At 42.1% G+C, this 14680-nt stretch overlaps 1 protein-coding gene across 5 annotated transcripts in view; it reads right to left on the bottom strand.

Annotated features, from left to right (window-relative positions):
• Positions 1 to 14680, bottom strand: part of DOCK10 (dedicator of cytokinesis 10) — a 271137-nt gene that overhangs the window by 44266 nt on the left and 212191 nt on the right. For all 5 annotated transcript variants that reach the window (XM_047082997.1, XM_047082998.1, XM_047082994.1 and 2 more), the window contains exons 27-30: positions 13718 to 13789; positions 6956 to 7102; positions 2771 to 2854; positions 266 to 362 (exon numbers count right to left, since the gene is read on the bottom strand). In XM_047082997.1, the coding sequence (XP_046938953.1) occupies positions 266 to 362; positions 2771 to 2854; positions 6956 to 7102; positions 13718 to 13789 (400 nt within the window). The remainder of the gene's footprint in view (positions 1 to 265; positions 363 to 2770; positions 2855 to 6955; positions 7103 to 13717; positions 13790 to 14680) is intronic.

The following is a 14680-nucleotide window of genomic DNA, read 5'->3' as shown; positions in this document are numbered from 1 at the left end:
ACCGATTTTATAATTTTGTTGGCTTTCTCTTTAATGAAAAAGGAAATCTAGACAAAAACTGAGAAATATGGAGCCACATTCTTCACCACGTGACACCAACTTCTTGGTGTCTTCACCTGATTACCTGGGTCTAATGCCCACGTAACAGCTTCAGGGGAGATCAAGACCGAGGAAACAGGAAAACAACAACACACAAAGGTCACACAAACGAACTTATACGAGTGTTCACTTTGCAGGAACTGATGAGCATTCTGGGAGTTATTACCTGGAATGTTTGAGGATCTTATGGGGAGACACAAAGGAATAAAGTGCTCATGCTGACATACTTCTTGAAGAAAATCAAATTTATACTGGCATAAGGTCTGGAAAAAAAAAAAAAGCAAACCGAATGATTATTATTTATACACCAAGAGGGTTAAGAAAAAATCTGCACTTGAATTTTCTATCTAAAAAGAAGATGTAGTTAATTTTGTGTGACCACCAGGTAATTGTTAAGTTGACAGGCTTTTGTCCCCCTGAAGTGGCAAATAGGGTAGGACTCCCTTTATGTGAATTTTTTTAATGTTTAATGTTTAATGGCCCATGAGGGAGGAGCAGAGAGAGAGGGAGACACAGAATCCAAAGCAGGCTCCAAGTTCTGAGCTGTCTGCACAGAGCCCCATGTAGGGCTCGAACCCACGAACAGTGAGATCATGACCTGAGCCAAAGTCGGATGCTTAACAGATTGAGCCAGCCAGGTGCCCCTGGACTCCCTAAATTTGGAGATCGGTCAAGGCCTCCTTGGGAAATGATCCCTTTTGTAACCCATATTGAGCCGCTGTGAGATCCAATTCTGTGCAGTGTGCATTTTCCACTTCTTTTGGCTTCTGTCAGAACGTGTTTATTCTGAAAGGAATTGTACGTCACCACATGCACAGAGCTCTAAAACCACAGTCAGCTCATAGGACAGTTCCCTGTGATCACCTCTTGGGATCCAGCGCTAAAGACGTCAATGGGGCATGTGATCCAAGACTAGACTAACTCTCTCCGCAGGCCCTTTGTTCTCAGACTGAGTTACTGAAATTCGTCTTTTTCCTGCCTTGCAAACAGGCCTGTCTTCTCAATGATATTTTGATTAGGACAGTAATAAATGGATTTAGACATGGTCTAAGACAGCTTTATACATGTGTTAAAAACAATCACATAAGAAGGAACAATTAGCACATTCATAAATATTCTATTTTCACTGACATGCAGACTAAGTAATCAATTTTTAAGACTCAGTTGGGTTGTGTTCACTAATACCAGCTAACAAAATAAAACATATTCCATTTGCTCAGATTATTTTAGAATTCTATTTTGTGGCAATTTTGCTTAATAATTTAAAATACTGTCGTTTCAAACGAGAATAGTGCTTGACTTAACCCTTTGCATCAAAGTGAACAGGAGCATAATTAAATTGTATGTTAATTATTTTTCAATGAGTATGTTCTGTTTTCTCTCTAAGAGAGTACATAATTAAGGTCTCCTTGAATTATACCTAAAAGGATATTCTGCGAATTTCGTGCATAATTGGGGCACTAACAAAGAATATTCTTTCAAAAAATATTTACAGAGGAAACTGGATTCTCAAAACCCAAATGACATAGAATCATGTAACTCCCCTAGTCAAAAGTAAATCTCCACTGCCCCAAAAATAATATTCAGATTCCTAAGCGTGGCATGAAAGGATATAAGATCATTATTTACTTTTGGCCTCTGTAGATTTGTTATTCTTTCCCAGTACCAAGATAATTACCCCTTGGGGACTTTCCTTCTTCCTAATGGGCAAAGGTTACTGGGGAACTATTAACTCAGGTGCCCTGTCTTCCTTCCTTAAGAGGCAGACATGTGACCCAAAGCAGGTTGGTCACACACTTCCTCTCTGGAATGTAAATCTTAAGCCGAGTTTTAAGAGAAAGAAAATGGTCCGAATGTATTTTTTAAGCAGTAGCAGAGCTTGGCCCATGGTTCCTCCTTTGCAATGACTCTTGTCCCCTAGTCCCTGCTCCTTCTCAAGCCCAGCTTTCCATCTCTTTCTTTCACTGATGTCATTGCTCTTCTAATACTCGCCCGTTGCTCAAACTGGCGTAAGTTTCTGTTGCTTGCAACCCAGAGAACCTTAACTGGTACAGCTTTCACGATCTCACCCATGTCCAGTCTTATTTTCCTCCAGCACATGCCCAACTGTAGCTCAATGGTTCTCAAACTTGAGAGTACCTAAGAATCACCTGAAAGCCTTATTGGAACACAGGTTTCTGGGCTCCACCTGTCACAGTCAGTTCTCAGCTCACTGGTCTGGGAACCACACTTGGAGAATCACTGCTCTCTAGCCTCTCTCTCGACACATCCTCCCTATTTAGGAAGAGGGGGTCAACTGTCCTATTTTGCCCCAGACTGAACAATTTCAGAAAAGTGAGACGTTCAGTGCCAAAACCAAGGCAGTCAAGCAAACTGGGCTGTAAGAAATGTGGCTGAAAAGAATCCCTCCTTTCACCACCCACCGGAAATAGGAGTGAAACATCACACATTCATGTTCACACTCCACATGCCACAGCCTCCCCATTAAGAAAGGACTTGGGAGCCTACTCAGATGAACTGTTTTAAAAGGCTGCCTCTCACTGGGATAGACATTATTTTTTGATGTGGAGAATGCACAGGCTAAGGTTTTAGGCAGCCAGACACAGAGACTAGTTTATTTATTTATAACGCAATGGTTTAGAAAGCAATCCCGCCTGCACTTGGTTCTTACCTTAAGATCACCAGAGGAGAACATGCTGATGTAATTGTTAACCATCTTAAATACAAAGCCCCGGTCCATAAATGTAAAACAGCGCTAAAAAAATATAAAATTGTAAATTCAGATATTTTTACTTCAAAGATCGTTAAAGATTTTAGAAAAGATGAATAAATATATTGCAGTAAAATGATATTTAGCTAAATGTGTTGTGTAATAAATGTTTAAAAAAACTCGACAGCATATTTAGGCATTCACCCATGTATGGCAACTAATTAAAACACTAGATAGAGCGCGCACACCAGAAAGTTACAAACCCTTCTTTGTCAACTTTATTTGAACAACACTTAGAGTTCTGCAGTGAAATATCATAGCCCTTTCCTTTCCTTTCTATACAGAAGGTTTTAGCTTTTACTTGTCTATTCTTTAATCACTTAGTTCCATTTTGTTACCGTGTTTTAGTAATCTGACTCTGGGGTTTGTAGGGCGAAGGAAGATCCTTTGCAGTACAGCACTGGGTATGGAATAGGGGTGGCAGCGATGGGTCAGGAAAGCCTTTTTATTTTTTTATATTTTTTTTAATGTTTATTTATTTTTGAGACAGAGAGAGACAGAGCATGAATGGGGGAGGGTCAGAGAGAGGGAGACACAGAATCTGAAACGGGCTCCAGGCTCTGAGCTGTCAGCACAGAGCCCGATGCAGGACTCGAACCCACGAACTGTGAGATCGTGACCTGAGCTGGAGTCGGACGCTCAACCGACTGAGCCACCCAGGCGCCCCTCACAGATGTTTCTTTAAATGTATTTTGCTACCAAACTAAAACGGGCTCCTATATTAGATGGTTTCCAAAGTTGGCTGAAATAAAGCCATTAGGCAGCCATGTGGGTAAAGAGGCACGGCTGTCTGAGCAGGAAAATACAAATTACAAGGAACTTTCCCTTGCTCTCTCCTTGGTATCAGGCGTGCATGAGAAGAGTACTTAGATGGGTTCGCTCAGGTACGGTGGAGTTGTGACCCAGATTGGCAGTAAAAAGAAAAATTACAAAAGCCACACAGGTCTCCATGGACCCATTTGCATCCCATCTACTTTCAGGACGGAATACCCAGAGAATGTACAGGTCTTGGCTTAGTTGTTGCAAAAATCTTACTTTCCCATGATATATCATGGAGGAAGGCACATTGTCCCCTAGGACATTTTTAAAAAATGTTTATTTATGTATTTATTTATGTGTTTATTTTAATTTTCTTTTAACGTTTATTTATTTTTGAGAGAGAGAGAGAGAGTGAGCGCACAAGCAGGGGAGGGGCAGAGACAGAGAGGGGGGGACACAGAATCTGAAGCAGGCTCTGGGCCCCAGGCTGTCAGCACAGAGCCCGACGCGGGGCTCGTACTCACAGACCGTGACACCATGACCTGAGCCGAAGTCAGACGCTTAACTGACTGAGCCACCCAGGCGCCCCTCACCTAGGACATTTTTATATGCCCACACCAGACATACTGCTCTCTCCATTCTTGGAAAACAATTTTGACACAGCTATGGTGTTACAACTATTTTTCAATTGTGAAATCCCAATGCCAACTGATCCGCAGTATTTGATCGCTGCTGTAAAATTTAATAACCAAAAGCAGAAGTCACTTGAAGCCCAAAGTGAGCAGAGCACTCTTATCAGATTTCCGGGAATATAAGAGATTAAGAAAAAATGTTTATTTATTTGTTTTGAGAGAGAGTGTGTTTGCACATGGGCGTGCAAGCACGTGGAGTAGGGGTGGAGAGAGAGAGTGCCAAACGGGCTGCAGGCTCACAACCTCCCGTGAGGTCCTGACCTGAGCTGAAATCAAGAGTCGGACCCTCTACCAACCGAGCCACCCAGGTGCCCCTATATGAGATTTACAATGCCAACAGCAGGAGCGGAGAAGCTGAAAGCTCAAAGTTCATCAGTTCATAGGCATTGTGCCAAATGACTACATTAATTTTACATTCAAAAAATCATTCTGTCTCCTTTTCCCTTTTTCTCCCCTAGTTCAAAAGATTTCATCTGATAATCTTCACAAAAAGTTAAAAAAAAAAGTCTTCTGTGTCAAGTAAATGCCATTAAAACTAAAACTTGAGGGGCACCTGGATGGCTCAGTCGGTCGAGCATCTGACTCTGGCTCAGGTCATGATGTCACGGTTCATGAGTTCGAGCCCCACGTCAGGCTCGGTGCAGACAGTGTAGAGCCTGCTTCGGATCTTCTGTTCCCCTCCCTCTGTCTGCCCCTGTCCCGCTCCCGCATGCACACACACATTCTCTCTCTGTCTCTCTCTCTCTCTCAAAAATAAACATTAACAAACAAACAAAAAAAACACTACAATTTGAAAACAGTGCTTGCAGAATGGACTTTTATAATGTACAACATATTCAACTCTTTTCACTTATAAACTTCACCTAGGTATTGCTTTCGATTTGCAGTCCATGTAATCTATGTATCTTACAGACCATATTTGTTCATCTATTGTCAATCCTTGCTTTTAGCCCACACATTTCACAAAACTACTGGGACCACCGTTGGCTTCTACTCCATGCTGTCCTTTTCAATCTTCCACATTTTTTACTTGCTCCCAATTCTGACATTAGTTTATGTACAAGCAGCAACTTTTGGATGCATAAGCTCCAAGGAAAACATATTTATCCCAACAAGCACACAGCATTTAAGCCAAGGAAGATAGAGAAAGGGTCTTCCCCCTTTTAAAAGACTTGCTTAGCCATCATTCTTTGCAATTTAGGGAAGAATATTACAGATGTTTCTTCGACATAATTTGCTTACAAATTGGACAATTTATCATTTTTTCCAAATTTCCTCTTCTACCAAGCACTTCAAATAACCTACTAGCATAGTAATAAACTTTATTCCTGTACATCTTAAAATGTGGTATAAAACTATAGTAATTTTTTCTCGACCCTCTTCATCCCTAATCTTGACCATGTCTTTTTTTTTTTTTTTCCGAAAGCAAGTAAAAAGCAAAAATAAGAAGCAAAATATTGGAGAAAACAGTGAATGTGAGATGAGACCAACTACGGTGTATAGTTTGAAATGATGTTTAATATATTAAAAACAGATTTTACTGGATTAAAATTCACCAAAGATGATTTGGAATAATTTTATGGCCTCTTGGCTTTATATTGTTAGTATTTATTTATAAATTCTCACACTTATGCAGTATATTCTTGTATCATAAAGATAGAAGAAAAGTGGCTTCATCAAGGATATAATAGTCAATAGTTGGGCAAAAGAAGGAATAGAAGAAAAACATGTTTCTAGTTGAATGTATTATTTGTTAAATGATATACCATCCTTCTACATTAGCTTTGTTTTTTTTTCTTGACTAGCATTTTTGCCTTCTCAATTCAATCTGTAACCCAAAGAAATATAACTTTAGTACTATATACATGTGTATATATATACTGAGGTTAGAAAGTAGTTTCTCAATACTTAAATTGATCATTTTTAAAATGCGATTGGTGCATAATATTTTCATCATGTATAAAAGAGCCTGGAGGTAATATAATAAAAATGCCAAATTACCCTAAGTTCCCAAAGCGGCTATTTGACATCATTACTAGAGCTACAGGCAATCCAGAACATTACTCCAAGGGGAGAAATGCCCAAGAAAATATTGCCATATTGCAGCTTTTCCTTTAAAAATCTCACTTAAAAAATATTTAGAAATACTATGATTTGACAATACTCAAATGGATACTTTTATTGAAGCTTGGTTTTTCTTCTGTGACTCTAAATTGGAAAAAAATATTAATTTTTTTTTTTTTTTTACTTTGAGAGAGAGAGAGGGAAACAGTGTGTGAGTTGGGGAGGAGGAAGAGGGAGAGAGAGAGAGAGAGAGAGAGAGAGAGAGAGAGAGAGAATCCCAAGCAGGCTTCAGGCTCAGTGTGGAGCCCAATGTGGGGCTCGATCCCACAATCCTGGGATCATGACCTGAGCTGAAATCAAGAACTGGATGTTCAAATGACTGAGCCACCCAGGCACCCCAAATCAAAACAAAATATTAAAAAGTAAGATGTATAGATAAAAGTATTCATCTAATAGTGCTAAGTTTTGACTCTTTTATCATAAATGGAGATGTGAGTTGATTAACATTTAGAATATCTTGCATTCACTATCATGAAGGCTTGTATGGGACTGTGAACTTTTTTAACTGTACCTTAAGAAATCTGGCAACGCTTTGATTTGCCCTTCTCGTCTCTTCAAGTGCATCTTTGTACTTCCAAATCACGTGATCGCATAGGACCATTACAAGATTGTCCAATTCATTCTGGTAAGATTCAGGAAATCTTTGAGTCCGAGAAAGCTGGGGAAAGAATGGATCATTTCTTTATAATGTGGCATGTGGAATCCTAAGCCTGGAAAAAAAGAAACTGAAAGACTTCCTTCATTTTGTATATATGAAACAAAAAGTCCTTTTGAAAACTTGAAAGCAATTACAAAATAGAAACCCTTTTAATTTCAAGATTATAATTTCCATCATTTTCCCTTAACGCTCCCTTCTATCTTGGCCAATGATGATTTTCACTTTTTAAAAAATTTTTTCATAAGTTTATTTATTTTGAAAGAGAGAGAGAGAGAGAGAGAGAGAAAGAGAGAGAGAGAGAGAGAGAGAACACAAGCAGGGGAGGGTCAGCGAGAAGGAGAGACAGAATCCCAAGCAGGGTCTGCAACATTAGTGCAGAGCCTGACATGGGGCTTGAACTCAAAAATTGTGAGATCATGACCCAAGCCGAGATCAAGAGTTGGACAGTTAACCCACTGCACCACTCAGGTGGTCCTCACTTTTTCATTAAAAAGTAAATTATCTATTAATAGCAAACTATTCAAACAATGTAGAAATGTAACATGTTATGACCTCTCACATCTTAATTCCCCCCCTTCCCTGTTAGAAAATAACTATAATAAATATTAATCTAGATTTCCATTAATACGTAGTTTTCTATTTAATTCAAAATCAATTATTTTGATTTTTTAAGATGAGGTACCCCCCAATAAACAACTATAAGAGATCAATGAATGAGTAACTGAATGAGTGCAGATACTGGTTTGAAATGTCCTCTAGTAAAGTCCCAGCTAGTCTTTTCTGAAAACATATTTCAGCTTTATTGACGTGTAACTGACATACAAAACTGTAAGATGTCTAAAGTGCACACTGGTGCTTTGATACACATATACCACATGTATATCGTGAAAGATTCCTTCCATATAGTTAACATATCCATCACCTCACATCTTTATTATTTTTTTGGTAAGAACATTTAAGTTTTACTCTGTGAGCATATTTCAATCATACAACACACTGTTATTAGCTATAATCACCAGGTTTTACATCAGCCTCTCCACCTTTATTCATCTCGTAACTTCAAGTTTGTACAAGCTCATCCTAAGGTCACGGTCCCAGGATACGCCACAGCGGGTGCCAGTGGGACCTCCCAGTTAAGAGACTTGCCACCAGACATAAAATGACTTGGCTCTGAGATTAGATAACATTCATTGACCTAAACTCTGTGGGTTCCTAACGACTCTCCTCTGGTCCAGGAATCTTCTGCTCCTGTTGGACCTCCCGCACAGAAGGGGAAAGTTTCGAGCAGCTAAGTTTTCCCATCTAGCCGTACTTCATGAATTCACATAGCCCTTCGCACGAGACAGGCAAGATTGATTCATCTTTATAAGTTGACTTTAAAATTAGCCTCACATTTTCACCATAGATAGAAACACAAAATTTAGAGTTAGACTGAACTCTATATATTTCTAAAATTCTCAGCACCCAGCCTTCCATGTGACGAGATTAAAAACCAAGGAGGATGAAGTTATAGGAATCACATGGAACAAACAAGAGGTTCAACTGGCTTTTCCTTCCTCCTCCCTCCCTCCCTCCCTCCCTCCCTCCCTCCCTCCTCCCTCCCTCCCTTCCTCCCTTCCTTCCTTCCTTCCTTCCTTCCTTCCTCCCTCCCTCCCTTCCTTCCTTTCTTCCTTCCTTATTCCTTCCTTCCTTCCTTCCTTCTTTCCTCCTTCCCTTCCTTCTTTCCTTCCTCCTTCCCTTCCTTCCTTCCTTCCTCCCTCCCTCCCTTCCTTCCTTTCTTCCTTCCTTCCTCCTTCCCTTCCTTCCTTCCTCCCTTCCTTCCTTCCTCCCTCCCTTCCTTCCTTCCTCCCTCCCTTCCTTCCTCCCTCCCTTCCTTCCTTTCTTCCTTCCTCCTTCCCTTCCTTCCTTCCTTCCTTCCTTCCTCCTTTCCTTCCTTCCTTCCTTCCTTCCTTCCTTCCTTCCTTCCTTCCTTCTTTCCTTCCTCCTTCCCTTCCTTCCTTCCTTCCTTCCTCCCTCCCTCCCTCCCTTCCTTTTTTCCTTCCTTCCTCCCTTCCTTCCTTCCTCCCTCCCTTCCTTCCTTCCTCCCTCCCTTCCTTCCTTTCTTCCTTCCTCCTTTCCTTCCTTCCTTCCTTCCTTCCTTCCTTCCTTCCTTCCTTCCTCCTTCCCTTCCTTCCTCTTTCCCTTCCTTCCTTCCTTCCTTCCCTCCCTTCCTTCCTTCCTTCCTTCCTTCCTTCCTTCCTTCCTTCCTCCTCCCTCCCTCCTTCCCTCCCTTTTCCTTTCTTCTTTTCTTTCTTTCTAAGACCAAGTTCTTAAGTGCTTATGTGCACTGGATTATTTTTAAATCCATTTACCAGGTCACGGCTATATAGATATTTCGGGATAGTATGGTTACCCTCTATGTATATTTAACGCTTACTGTGGAAATCAAATTGCATTAACAACAAATAAACATAAATTATTTAATCACGTGGGAAGTTTTTCATTCTGCTCCATATACCTTGGGAAATAAAGTAAACAATTCACCTACATGAAAACAACTTTCTTTTTAAATAATCAAAGCACATCTGTAGATTTCCTCTTTTCCTTTTGTTAATCCTCTAAGAGGCATTATATACATCAGCACCAACATTTTCTTCACAGCACATGTGCTAACACCTTGGGCTTTGATATTCCCTTGGTTCTTCCCTCTTTTTGTCTACTTCTCTAACTCCTTGTGGCCTACTCCCACTCTTAACCCAAAGAAGTTCTGACAGGTAAATACATGAGTAGTGTTTTTAATTGTTCTCCAGAAGTATATCCCAAAGGCTCAATTGAAATGGGAGAGTGTCTGCACCAGGAATCATGGATTTCTGTCTCAGAATAGGGGGAGAAAAGAGGCAAAGGAATAGCACAGTCTGATCGTAAGCCAAAGAGCCAGAACACATTGGAGAGTCTGGGCTATCTATCGTATGGCATATGTCACCAGGGGCAGGCATAGAATGCACGGGCTGAAGTTCAGGTTCTTGGCAATTTTTTAGGAAAAGGAGTGGGAAACAAAAGGTCAGCCAGTACCATGAACCTCTTGCTACTAGAGATCAGTGCAGAGAAGGCATCCATAAGTTCCTAGTGAACAGGAACTCACCTTTGTCAAGACCACATGTGGAGGTGCTGTCTGCCTCTCAGGGCACCAAACCAGATGCCTCTCCTGACTTCCTCAAATCTCCCACACTCCGTGATGACAAAAACTGTCTTAATGGTGGGGGAAGCCATTCATTTCACAATTAAAAAAAAAAAAAGAAAGAAAGAAAAGACAACACAAAAAGCGTAAGAGGTGTGCATTGTGGATGCTTTTGAATGAAATGATGGTATCAGGTCTGTGATGAATGGAGATGGTTAGAAAACTCAAAGGAAGGGGCGCCTGGGTGGCGCAGTCGGTTAAGCGTCCGACTTCAGCTCAGATCATGATCTCACAGCTCATGAGTTCGGGCCTCATGCCGGGCTCTGTGCTGACAGCTCAGAGCCTGGAGCCTGCTTCAGATCCTGTGTGTGTGTGTGTGTGTGTGTGTGTGTGTGTGTGTGTGTCTGCATCCCTCCCCTGCTCATGCTCTGTCTGTGTCTCTCAAAAATAAATAAACATTAAAAAAAATTAAAAAAAAAAGAGAACTTGAAGGTGATGGGCCCTTGAGAGGACACTGGAGGGTGGGGTAGCCCCTGAAGGTGACAATGAAAAAGAAACCTGAATCAGCGAAGATAAACGGTTAGACACGAGGGCATCGTCCATGATGAGTTCCTTTATTTTTAACTGTTCATAAGGGCATCTGTGACCTATCTGAGCAGATAAATACTGGTAGGAATGAAAGGGTTTTAGTCTAATCCGTTCTTCTCACAGGTGAGAAAATATGCTCTGAGATGCTAAATGTCTTTTTTATCATCTACCCTGTTAGTGATGGGGCAAGGACTGGAGTGGTGAGGTTTCCTAACTCCCAACACAGCTCAGTAACAGAGACATATGAATAATTCTTATCTTTACATTAGATTTTCTCTTCCTTCCAGACAGGAGGTTTTCATCACTGGAAGAGGGAGAGCAGACACAGCTGAAAACCAAATAGATGATCTAAGAGGTAAGTTGATGATCTAAGAGGTAATCGTCCAGAGACGATTAAGTGTCCAGCCAAGGCCGATCTGCTATGCTTAGGTCAAGCCATGGTTGGAGAGACCTGGAGTCTGGAAGCATGGATCTGGGTGGACGGCCCAAGGACAGGTGGCTACGCACACTTTCCTAAACCCTCAGCCTTGGTACAAGTGCCCTACTTCCCCCTATTTAGAGATTGCATTTCTCTCAGGTGAAATGTCCTAGCGTAACCCAGCTATGAACTTGCTGGGCCTAATAAGGTATGAAAGAGAGTATACCCTAAGAAGCTGGAAGAGTTAGTTGGCATGTACCAAGCAGGAGCCACGGGAGTTCCTCTGGTCCCCAAGGGGGCCAGAAAGAAGAGTGAATAAGTTAAAATTCATTGACATTTTATCAGGACTTGAGTGAAGTGATACCTTTGGGTGGACCACTCATTGTCAGGATGGCTCTTAGCATCCTGGTGATGGCACATTCTAAGCAGCGTGAAAATGAGAATACTTGAGGTGTCCTGGCAGATGATAGAAGAAAGAATAAAGAGACAGAGGAAAATGGATATGTAAGAATGGACAGGTAGAGACCAGAAGATCCACTGGAGGATCAAGTTCTACAGGAACGTCCGCAAGTCACATCATTCACACCAAAGCCATCAAAAAGGTGGGACTGACATCTCTAAGAAGTTCAGCGGTCTCCCGTCTGCCGATGAGACAGGCAGTCACAGTGTTGGCTCACTAACAGTCATGGCGATGATGGTCCCCCAAATAACAGAGGCCAGGAGATTGTACTTAACCTCCAGGAGCCAGAAGGCCGCAATTACGGTAACAGATAGGAAGGCTGGAGAGCAGCCAAGGGGGCTTGACCCTCAGGTAGTTGTAGAGCTAGTTAAAAATATTGGAGTCCCTCTGGGAAAAGCAGTAACCAACGATGGCAATACTCAATCTACCAAAAAGGCAGCTTCTCATCTCAGAAGATGACAATGTTTGCTCCAAAAAATATTTGCGATTCCTTTCTCTGCCTCTAGACCTGAGTCAGTTTTCAGATCTGGTACACACTGATCGAAGGGGAGACAGGGTCTCTACAAAAAGCCCCCTGCAATACTGCAGTTAAGCATATACTTTAATGATTCTACCAGCCCTCTACAAAGGGCTCCACAGCTTGGACTCAGGTGACTGCACTAGGGGGAGGGGAACACTCATGTATTTCAAGCACTATTTAATACAAGATCTGAGCTGCTATTGGTATCTGAAGGCCAAAAGAATCGTCACGCCCACCCTGTTACAGTGGGAACTTAAAAGGAATCAATAAAAGGGTCCAGGCTAAAATTCTGCTAATGTGGATCCCCTGGTTTCAAAGATCCACCTGACAGTCATTTATACATTTACCTGGTGCAAATGTATAATTGGTATTGACATAATTGGCATTTGGACCGACCTCACACTGGATGCTTGGCCCGTGGTAAAAGGCCAAGTGGAAACCCCCAACACCGCCCCTTCCTGACCAAGAGTGTAAACAAAGACAATATCACTATTCACCGCCAGCTCCACCCCAAGCAACATTCTGATTTATTCTCTTGGTGGCAGAGTGGGGGGCGGGGGGGTTCCCTACTGTGAGAGTACAGAGAAATCTGTGTGGAACTCGGGAGATCAATCCACTTGAGTGCTTCTTGGTCCTCTTACCCAATTATAACTATGAATGATCTGTGTAGAGTATGATGACCAGAGGCTGAGACCGCTCTGGACCAGTCTGAATGAGGGCTTGGGTCACACCACAGATAAGCCACCAAGACCTTCAGAGCTGCTGGCTGAGGGTGAGGGGAATCAAAGATGGACACGGAGAGGATGGAGATGATGAGAATCATGTGGCGCCCTGAGACATACTGCCATAACAGGAGCTTCCGGTGATCCCAATAGCCTCCCTCTTGTAAACTTCCTTTTAGGAAGCGAGGCCCATGGGAACGGCAGAAGGGCAGATTCAGGAGCATGCACTATGCATGATACAAACCATGGACTATGGCAGCCATGGATGAGCACAGCTCAGATGTTCTTTCGAGACAAAATCTACCGGGAAGAACGCCAAGCGCTCATGCCAAGCCCATGGTCTCCCAAGGCTCTCCAAGTTCATAACTGAGCTTGCAGAGATACCACAAGCAGACCATCTGCCCCACGCAGGACTCTTCTAATGAACATTCTCTGCTCTCAGAATGCCCATTGGCCCAGCTAAAAACTTCTCACTGCCGAGCTCTTTCTGGCCAACCCTCTTTCCTTCCTTCTCCTTCCACAGGTGTCAGATCTTCCTGGTCTTGGTCTTCCTTCCTATCCTTTTGCACCTCTAATTCTGTCCTGGCATCTGCTTCTGAAGGACCTGTACTGACGCACACAATCGTTTCTCCCACTTAAAAAGCAACGGACACAGATCGCTAAGGTTCACAAAGCAAATAAAAATGGAACTAACGAGGGCGTATTCATCAGCACAATTGTTGGACTGTGGTGCATTACCTATGTTCTTACCTGAATTTTATTTGTGTCAATCAAGTGCTGTGCCATTGATTTGAGGATAATTGCAAAGAAGAACCAAGAATGCTGTTAGGAAAAGAAAAGACAGCAAGAAATTTATTACGTGATAGTAAAATAACAATGATTTTGTCCTTTAAAACACGTAATGTTGTAAAGTCTTTATTTTAAAATGTGTTCTTTGAAACAAAATGAATCAGAACAATAAAATATCTCCATTAGGTTAGGACGATCGTTATCAAAAGTCCAGTGGTGAAAGTAAATGCCAGACATTTCAGCAGCTTAATCATCTTAAAGAATGAAACTAAAACAAGATACTGGTTTACTCGATGCGGCTGATTAGACAGCAATCTCATGAAATATTTATTCACGGAGTGTTCTATTTGTTTCAGTTACGCAAAACTAAACAAAACGTTTTATATTAAAATCTATCAACGTGGGCCTCTCCTTAGCATTTCCAGGGCCAGAGGCAAAAGTAAAGATGAAAGCCACATGGCTAAACATCTAAAAGTTTGAAGTCAAGCTAACAAAGTGTTAAATTAAGTGTGTTTCATTCCCCTAATTTCATGTCAAATAGAACTTCACGTCAACTTGGAGCGCTGGGCCAGAATGTGGGGGCACGGACAGAGCAGGTCCTTGGCCTAACCCCTCTTCTTGCCCATGGTTCTGTCCCATACCTGGACAGACCACCTGCCCACATGGGACTGTCAAGCCTGCATAAGAGACTGCTGTCCACGAACTCTCTCCCACTTCAAACTGCTCCCTTCGTAGGTCTACAGTTTCCCTCAGGCATCAAGATCTCCCCTCTGAAGGGTGGACTTAGGAAAGAGGCCCTCAGCAGGCCTAAGATTAAGCTGATAAGCCCTTAAGGTGGGAGGCTCCTGGGAATCCTTTTGGTCCAGAAGAGGAGGTAGGGGCTCCCAGTGGGCATTTCTCTTAGCTCCTCTCCCACCTCTTCCT

Source organism: Lynx rufus, unplaced genomic scaffold (genome assembly GCF_022079265.1).
Source record: "Lynx rufus isolate CCGP_SWC_20201006 ecotype Redwood Valley unplaced genomic scaffold, mLynRuf1.p SCAF_2, whole genome shotgun sequence".
Lineage (NCBI taxonomy): Eukaryota > Metazoa > Chordata > Mammalia > Carnivora > Felidae > Lynx > Lynx rufus.
This window is presented reverse-complemented; position numbering and strand designations above follow the sequence as displayed.